This window comes from Trachymyrmex septentrionalis, unplaced genomic scaffold (genome assembly GCF_001594115.1).
Source record: "Trachymyrmex septentrionalis isolate Tsep2-gDNA-1 unplaced genomic scaffold, Tsep1.0 scaffold129, whole genome shotgun sequence".
Classification (NCBI taxonomy): Eukaryota; Metazoa; Arthropoda; class Insecta; order Hymenoptera; family Formicidae; genus Trachymyrmex; species Trachymyrmex septentrionalis.
Window position 1 is genome coordinate 677,227 of NW_017304428.1, and position 8,766 is coordinate 685,992.

General features: G+C 30.5%; 2 protein-coding genes across 2 annotated transcripts in view; both read right to left on the minus strand.

The window, feature by feature from the left end:
* LOC108756613 (odorant receptor 2a-like) overlaps window positions 1-150 on the minus strand; it is a 1,893-nt gene extending 1,743 nt beyond the window's left edge. Inside the window, exon 1 of the mRNA XM_018500549.1 lies at window positions 135-150. The gene's annotated coding sequence lies outside the window, so the exon portion shown is untranslated. The remainder of the gene's footprint in view (window positions 1-134) is intronic.
* Window positions 151-7,775: 7,625 nt separating this feature from the next.
* LOC108756589 lies at window positions 7,776-8,276 on the minus strand. Its single transcript, XM_018500503.1, has one exon. It carries the CDS (start codon window positions 8,274-8,276, stop codon window positions 7,776-7,778), a length of 501 nt encoding a protein of 166 aa, XP_018356005.1.
* Window positions 8,277-8,766: the final 490 nt, after the last annotated feature.

Consider the following 8,766-nt stretch of genomic DNA (forward strand, 5'->3'; position numbering starts at 1 on the left):
TATATATATATATATATATCCTTATCGTTATAGATGGTTGTAAGAATTGCTCAATATCAAACCATGAAAACGCAGTAATAGTCTTACTCGGTGTATGATAATGTGAATGAATAACAAACACTGGTGGTCCTTACCGGTTCTTGTAATATAACTCTTATAAAAGTCTCAAGCTTAGAATTATAATCAATGATAAACCAATGCAATAAATCAATGTTTAATCTAAAATCACAACCTTATGAATAATAACTTAACAATATAACAATAAATGTATATCGTGAAATACAAATTTATAAAACACATTATTAAAACACATATTCAAAATGATCAAGAATCAGTTATAGAAATGACGTATGAATTTGTATCTAAAAATATAATACGTTATTATATTTAGCATACGCACCTCAAAAATCAATAAAATTAGGCTTATTCACACGCGTTTTTATATGAAACGAAAGAATCTGACAAAAAAAGCATCGTTCTGTCCTGCGAGTTCTTTGTGAGCCGAGATATTGAGCGTTAAAGTTGACAGTCATTGAGGTTATTTCACCTCAAATTTCGATGAAATTGGACTCTTTCGATGCATTTTGCGTAAAATGAAAGAATCTGGTAGAAAAAAGTCCAGGACTGCTCTGCGAAACGAGATATTGAGAGTTAAAGTTGACAACTATTAAGGTTAGAAAATCTGTCATGTAAACAGAGTTGCGCTATTGTATACACTGTGCTTATACCACAGTGTATACAATAGTGCAACCACAGTGTATTCAATAGTGCAACCACAATATACATATATAGTAGCGCAACTCTCCCAATTTTGTTGGCCAAAATGGAGTGCGCATGCGTGAAATAAGCAAGCATTGCCCCATCTCATTTCCTCCCTTTTTTTTATTGTTCTCTCTCTTTCTCTCTCTATTTAAATAAGCGTTTCAATATTCCACTTAAACAATTTGTCTTTCAAGCATACATGGTTCAGAGTAGAAATTTAGAGGAAAGTATTACGTGTATTGTCCATTTGGTGAAATGTTGTGTGAGAAATCTCGAGAGATTGGTCTAATTTTTGTGAAAAAGTGATAAAGTGAAAAAATGAACAAAAAGTAACATAGAAAATCGGGAAAAAGGATTTCTTTTTATTTATTATATTTTTAATTTATTTTTTGGACACATACATGTATATAAATTTTTTTTATATCTCTCAGCTTTCTTATAACATTTTCATAGATATATAATTACATAATATTTCTTTATACAAATATACATTTTTAAGTTAATTTAATATTTTTCTTAATATTTTTCTACATTTTCTCTTTATTTTTCAATATGTTTACAATTTATTTGTATTAATTTTCATTAAGTTCAGATTATTTCGTTGTAATAGTAGGTTTATTCGTTTGTATACGTTGCATGCTTTAATATGTTTCTATAACAGCTCTTACTCACTCCAACGCATTTGTTGGAGTGCGACGCGAATAAATCTAGTGAGTTTTGACAGCGAAAAAAGGATGAAAAGAGAAAAAAGTTTAGATGATAACCATGACAACGCTAGGTAACTTGCTTATTTCACGCATGCGCACTCCATTTTGGCCAACACTAACATCAAAGGTGCGCTACTGTATGTACTGTGCCTTTGATGTTAGTTGGCCAAAACAGAGTGCGCATGCGTGAAATAAGTAAGTTATCTAGCGTTGCCACGGTTACCACCTAAACTCTCTTTTCATCCTTTTTTCACTCTATCAAAATTCCTCGCAAAACTCACTAGATTTATTCGCATCGCATCCAACGAATTCGTTGAAGTGAGTAAATGCTATTGTAGGAACATATTGGAGCATATTAGAGCATGCAACGCGAATAAGCTTAATATTGCAATGAAATAATTTAAGCTTTATGAAAATTAATAAAAATAAATTGTAAATACATTGAAAAATAAAGAAAAAATATAAAAAAATTAGGAAAAATATTAAATTAACTTAAAAATGTATATTTTTGTATAAAGAAATATTATGTAATTATATATCTATGAAAATATGGGAAAGCTGATATAAAAGGAATTTATATACATATATGTCCAAAAAATAAATTTAAAATAAATAAAAAAAAATCCTTTTTGCTCGATTTTCTATGTTACTTTTGTTCATTTTTTCACTTTATCACTTTTTCACAAAAATTAGACTAATCTCTCGAGAGAGATTCACCAAATGAACAATACACATAATTCCCTCTAAATTTCTACTCTGAACCATATATGCTTGAAAGACAAATGTTTAAGTGAAACATTGAAACGCTTATTTAAATAGAGAGAGAAAGAGAGAGAGAGAGAGAGGGGGGGGTCAATAAAAAAAGGAGGAAAAGAGACGGGGCAACTTACTTATTTCACGCATGTGAACTCTATTTTCGCCAACATAAAATTAGGAGAGTTGTGCTACTGTATATACTGTGCCGAAACATTATGCAAGCTAATGGACCGAAACGGTACTCAGACCGAAAATGTTTTCGGTTTGGTTTCAGTCCAGATTTTGATCTAGATTTTTTAACTTTTTCGATACGATCATCGAGTCGATTGTGTTACACAGCGACTTCTCAAAAGTCTTAAAGCAATATTACAGGATGTTCACAGAGTATTATTTTTTTATTTTCTTCCTTGATTATAATAATTTACGTAAGATTAATATGTTATTCTATAGAAAATTATCAACAAGCTGTAAACAGTTGAAAGGACTAGTTGAAACACTGTGAATTGTTGACGTTGATGTAGAAGAAAAAAGTGCAGCAAAGAAAAGAAAAAAATGATTACACATCTCCGTTTTTAGATTTTTCTTTTAAGGGAGTCTTTACGTTTGAGGAATAAAAAAATCAATTTCTTTTGCTTTTTTTGAAAGCTTATATGTAATCTTAAAAATATCCCACGTTTTTTGGGAGAAACAAGAATTATCCAAGATATACAAAATAAAATGACGTGGTATTTGGGGCCGCTTGATTGATTCAAATAGCGCATGCCAACTAATTGCTATAAACGGCGCTAGCTATTATTTATATTCAATTTTTTGAGACTATTCTAAAATGGTTCTATCCAAACTGGTATAGAAACTGGAAAAGCAGCAGAGTTTCAATTCCTTTTGAGCGTTACTTTCGTTTCTAACAGAAAACGGAGAGGTACTTGTACTAAAATGTTTCAAAGCTTTAAACGCGTTTTTCTCGAAACCGTGTCTTTGAAAATGGTGATCATAATTCCAAAAAAACTATTAGTCTAACTTCTACTTTTACGGTTATACTCAGAGAATATCATTATCGTCTGAACTAGAATTAATAGTTTATGTTAATTTTTTTTATTTTTTTTTGGAAGATCAAATAAGAGAAAAAAATGAGCAAAATTCGAATCATTTTTTCAAACTGTCGACATTTTGAAAATATGTGATTATCCTAGTTCAGGCAAGAATTACAAATCTACTCATTAAGAAAAAGCTCTATTTTTTGCTTTCAGATCAATAATATCATTCTTATATCTTTATCACCGTTTGACCGTGTTCGTGGTTAAGTTAACTTCAGGTGCAAGCTTAACTTTAGTGCCATCTTATTACTACTTTATAAAAAATAAACATTAAACAAAAAATTTTCTTGTATTTTCATGTATGCACTTTCTAGAACTGTATTATTTTTAAACTATACTTAAATTTTTATTCATTAAAAAAATTTACAAAAAAATACCTTTAAAATCGGTTCTTAAACGTAAACGCTCCTTTAAAAAATGTTTCTTTTAATAAACGTGAATTTTTATATACAATTTATGCTTATTATATTATCTTTTTCTACAACAGATAATCATACACCGTAACAAAAAAAAAACTGAAATTTAAACGGATATGAAGATTATTTTTGTGTGGGTGCCGTCTCATATTGGCATTAAAGGTAATGAGTTAGCTGATTCACTGGCCAAGGAAGCTGCATCTGAAGAGGAAGACAAGAATTTATATGTACCGATACGGGATTTAAGAAGAGTGTTTAAGTCAGAAACATGGAAATATATTCAGGATACAATAAGAAAGGAGGCGTTGTATAAAGGAAAATTTTATTTTGATAATTATTATGATATGAATAAAACGAAGCCTTGGTTTTGTGAATTAAATGTGGTATTTTATTATTTTTGTAAATAGGATTAGATCTAATCATTATAACTTAGGGGGGGTTCTCTAGCAAGGAAGAAGTATGTGAATAATGAGCGATGTGAGTGTGGATATGATATAGAGAGTTTGGATCATGTTATTTGGCAATATAGTAGATATGATGATTTTAGAGTTGTTAGACCAGGAATTAAGATTAAGAAGAGTATTTCATCATGTTAATGTTTTTGAGCTCATTAAAGTAAAGGATTGGTTTACATTAAGAGTTATTTTTAATTTTATCAAGAGAACTGGAAAAGTTATTTAAAGTTGTTGTGTCATAGATTTATGTTCGTTATACTTTTTCTTTTTTTTTCTCTTTGTTCTGTCTTGAATTAGATCTAGTTTTGCGCCATATAGCCCATAGGTTAGGGTTAAAGGCGCCATTTTTCTTTCCCTCATACTCTTTATTAAAAAATAAAAAAAAACTTTAACTCAATATCTCGGCTTACAGAGGGCTCGCAGGGCAAAGCGATGTTTTTTTTTTGCTAAATTCTTTCGTTTCATGCAAAATCGCGTCAAATAAACCTAATTTTATTGATTTTTGAGGCGCGTATATTAAACTGTATAATTACTTTACAGCGATCATAAGATTACAAAAAAATAAATTGTATATATCAAAATGTATATCGCAAAAAAGTTATAAAGTTTAAAATTAGAATATTAGAAAAATAGTTAAAATTACAAACGAACAGTCAAAATATGAAATAAAAAGTACCCGATAATTAGTAGTGACCTATTTGAGAGCAACATTAGATAAACGGCATCGAGATATCCTGATAACCAGAACTCGGATCTCTTTAAAAGGCAACTCGAATCTGATACTGTATGATAATTAAGAGGAACAGTGCCAGAGAAAGAATGAAAGGAGGAAGTATCTAAGGAAGTATTAAGAAAGGGAAAGCGACTCGAGTATAGATACATGTCAGATGAGGATTCTGTATCTTTCTGCTTATTGAAATCTTATGCTTGTCTTTTTATATGCACCATTTCCGATATTAATCTTTTATTGTAAGATAGTTCAGTATCTAATATTTTAACTTTCTCCCAATTAAAATTATGATTAAATTTCATGCGATGGTCTGAAATAACCGAAGAAAAACTCTTTTTGTTATTGTTATCAGAAGAGTGCCCATGTGCACTCTAGCATTTTTTTGTTTGGCCGATATAACTCATGTCACAATTCAGACATGAGATCTTATAAACAACATCCTTGTGTACTAAAGGATCTAAACGATTTTTATCTACTTTAATAAATTTATTTAAAGTGTTAGAAATCGTAAAAGCTGTTGTTAAGTTAATATTTTCCACAATATTTGATGGTAAAAAGCTTTCAGAGACTGATTTTATATATACGGAACTGTAAAATATTTATTTTTAATTTTATGTTTATTAGTGATAGGATTGTTGGAATTGTGAAAATGGAATTTCAATCTCATTCTAATTGCTGCAAAAATAAAAAGAAGTGGGTAACCATTATCTAACAAAAATGTCGACAGCCTCCACTAAGTTTTTTGATGGTAACAAGGATGGGAAAAAAGTATTTTGTTCACCGTACTAAAAACTATTCCTTTCTTATGACAAATAGGATGGTGTGAATGGAAATTCAAAAATCTTACCGAAAATGGAGGTTTGCAATATTGATCAAAGATAATTTTGTTGTTGTCTAAAATTAACTTGACATCCAAAAAACTAATTATTATTACCAACCTCCATAGTAAATTACAATCGTGAATGTAAAGACCCTGCTGCAAATTCCCATTTTTTTATGGGTTTTTTTAATAGGTTCCTGTAGAGGACTATAAGATTCTGTAGGAGTTTGTGTAGTTACCTACAGGATATGTGCAGCATGCATAGCTATAAGTAGGACATTCATAGAAATGTAAATAGGGTAATAGAGGTACTCACAAGAATGTGAACAGATGCCCTATGAGAACTAAAAGGTCTATAGAATACCAGTTTGACATATAATAACATGTAGGCGAACGTAAGACAAAGAAGAGGTGTCCCATGAGGGGACTGAAAATGCCTATAGACTACCATAGGATGACGTATGCACATTTCCTTTGTCCTATGTGCACCTACATGTTCTAATACGTCAAAGTGTAGTATCCTATAGGTATTTAGTCCGCAGGCATCTTTTCCGCATTCCTATGGATACCTGTATCAATTTGAGGGAATAATTCGTAACTCCTAAAAACTGGAAACCACGATAATAGTTAATAAATGAGATACGTTCCATGTCGGATAAAAAGAAATCCTGACTGTCATAAAGAAAATATATACTCATGACTTTTTTGAGTCACCAAACATACCTTGTTTATCACGTAACTTTCAGTTTTTGGAGTTATGGAAAAATTATCTTAAATTTGTACGTGGAATTACATCAGTCAGCTACTGTTATAGTTTTGTATACACACACTAATATGTAAATTATAGGGTATATCAAAATATTTGGGACTATTTTTGTGTGCAGATAGAGCGGATTAAAACAGAATGTCTAAAATCGACGCATTAGACAACTTTAAAGTATTTTTAAGAGTTCTTTGAAAAACATCTTTAAAATATGTCATAAAGAACTCTAAAAAATATCTTAAAATTGTCTTATGCGTCGATTTTATCCGTTCTTATTCGGCAATTTTTAGAAACTAACTATTGTGAAAATTACAAAATGATACAGGATTTTTCGACTCAGTTTGATAAACAATTTTTATCTCTCGCTGTTTTTCTGTAAAGTTGATAGTATTTAAGTAAAAAATTATTGAAAACCAATATTTAGCGATTTAGTTCATTATATTGTATAATATTAGGAAGTATAATGATGTTAAACAGAGTGATAATTCAGACGATCTTCAGATAGTATATTGAAAGAATCCAAAGATCCATGGATCGAAATATGTATTATACATTAATCACATAATAAATCAACTTTACATGACCAATCAATGCGCAGTGGCTGGCTCAAAAAGCCATTATACATTTCCTCGATTTACATCAACTAAGCTTTATGTATCATTTTTTTCATATTATAAATTAATATCTTGTTAACTATTGCGAAAATTGCAAAATGACAGAGCACTTTTCGACTCAGTTTAGTCCGTCTATCTATACACAAGCGCTTTGTCAAAATTTATCGGACACCCCGTATATATACATATATATAATATAGATATATGTATACATATAGTATATATATACATATATCTATAACATATATATATATATATATATACACATACATATATCTATAATATATATGTATATATATGTACACATTGTGAATAACATAAGTGTCCCTGAAAAGACGTATTTCTGTGTGATCTAATTCTAAGATGATTTTTTCTTTACGAAAATTTTGTCTGAAGCTTTCAAATTACAATAAGAAATAGTTAGCTGAGTTTGCAGTGAAATATTTGAACTATCTAAATTGCAGACATAACAAATTAATATTACATACCAATTATTATATATTTAAGTTGGAATTGTTTGATTAATCGAACTACATACATACAAAATAAAAAACTATTTGAACAGGATTCTCCTTAATTTTGCTTCAAACTATTTTAACAAATTTAACATGTTACATGCTCGAGTTTTTTATTTAAGTCTTACTTTTATGCATCTAACTTACTGAAATATCATATTACTGTGCATAGCGCATCGTTTGAGTAGTTGATAAGCTAAAGTTCTCCTTTCGAGCGGCTTGTCCTTATCATTATCATTCTGCATTCCACGAATGCTTGCCTTGTTATCAATCGAGATAATGTTGCGCTCTAGGATTGCCAGCTGGCAACAGGCGACCATGATTAAGCCCGTCATCAGTGTATCCATCGCCACGTTATGAAAGCAAGCAATTATGATAGCGATGCCCTGATGTGCCGCGGTGATCTCGAAAGCCGGTGTCGCCGTCGTATTATAAGGGTACCATCCCTCCATGGGCAGTTGGCGTGAACGACTAGCGACGAAATCAGCGATTGGAGTAAAACCCCAACAAAACACCGCAATTCCTCCGAAGCTTTGATAAATCGCATGATGGAAGATGCCCTTCCACGCGTAGTTTATGAGTAAATCCTCATATTCTTTGTCGTAGCGACTAAATGCAGGACTATCGGCTGTGTCCAGGAGCATCTGGATTCGCGCTTGACGACGAAGAAGAATGATCATCTAGAAATATCGATCTCTCTTTCACTTTTGATTTACATAATATTTTTCAAGACTTAAATCTATTTAAAGTATCTGTCCAGCCTAGAAAAATTAAATATTTTGCATTTTGAAGGCAAAATTGCCACAAAAAATTTGATTGTAAGAAGTGGTTCGAAATGATTTACACATCATATTAAAAATCCTGACCGTCAGCGGACTTGAAAAACTTTTCAGCTTTAAACAACTAATCAAAAATGACGATTTTTAGAATATTTCAGAAAGTATTTTGTTTAAATAAAGGTTATTATCAAAAAGAAAGTTAATAAAATTACAAATTTTGTTTTTTTGAAGGTCGTAAGATCAATATTTTCCGTGATAGAATTTTTTGGAGAATGTTGTATTTTTGGTCATTTCGAGAATAAAGCAATATTTCACATTTTTTCGTAAATATCTCGGATCTGATTACTTTTACGTA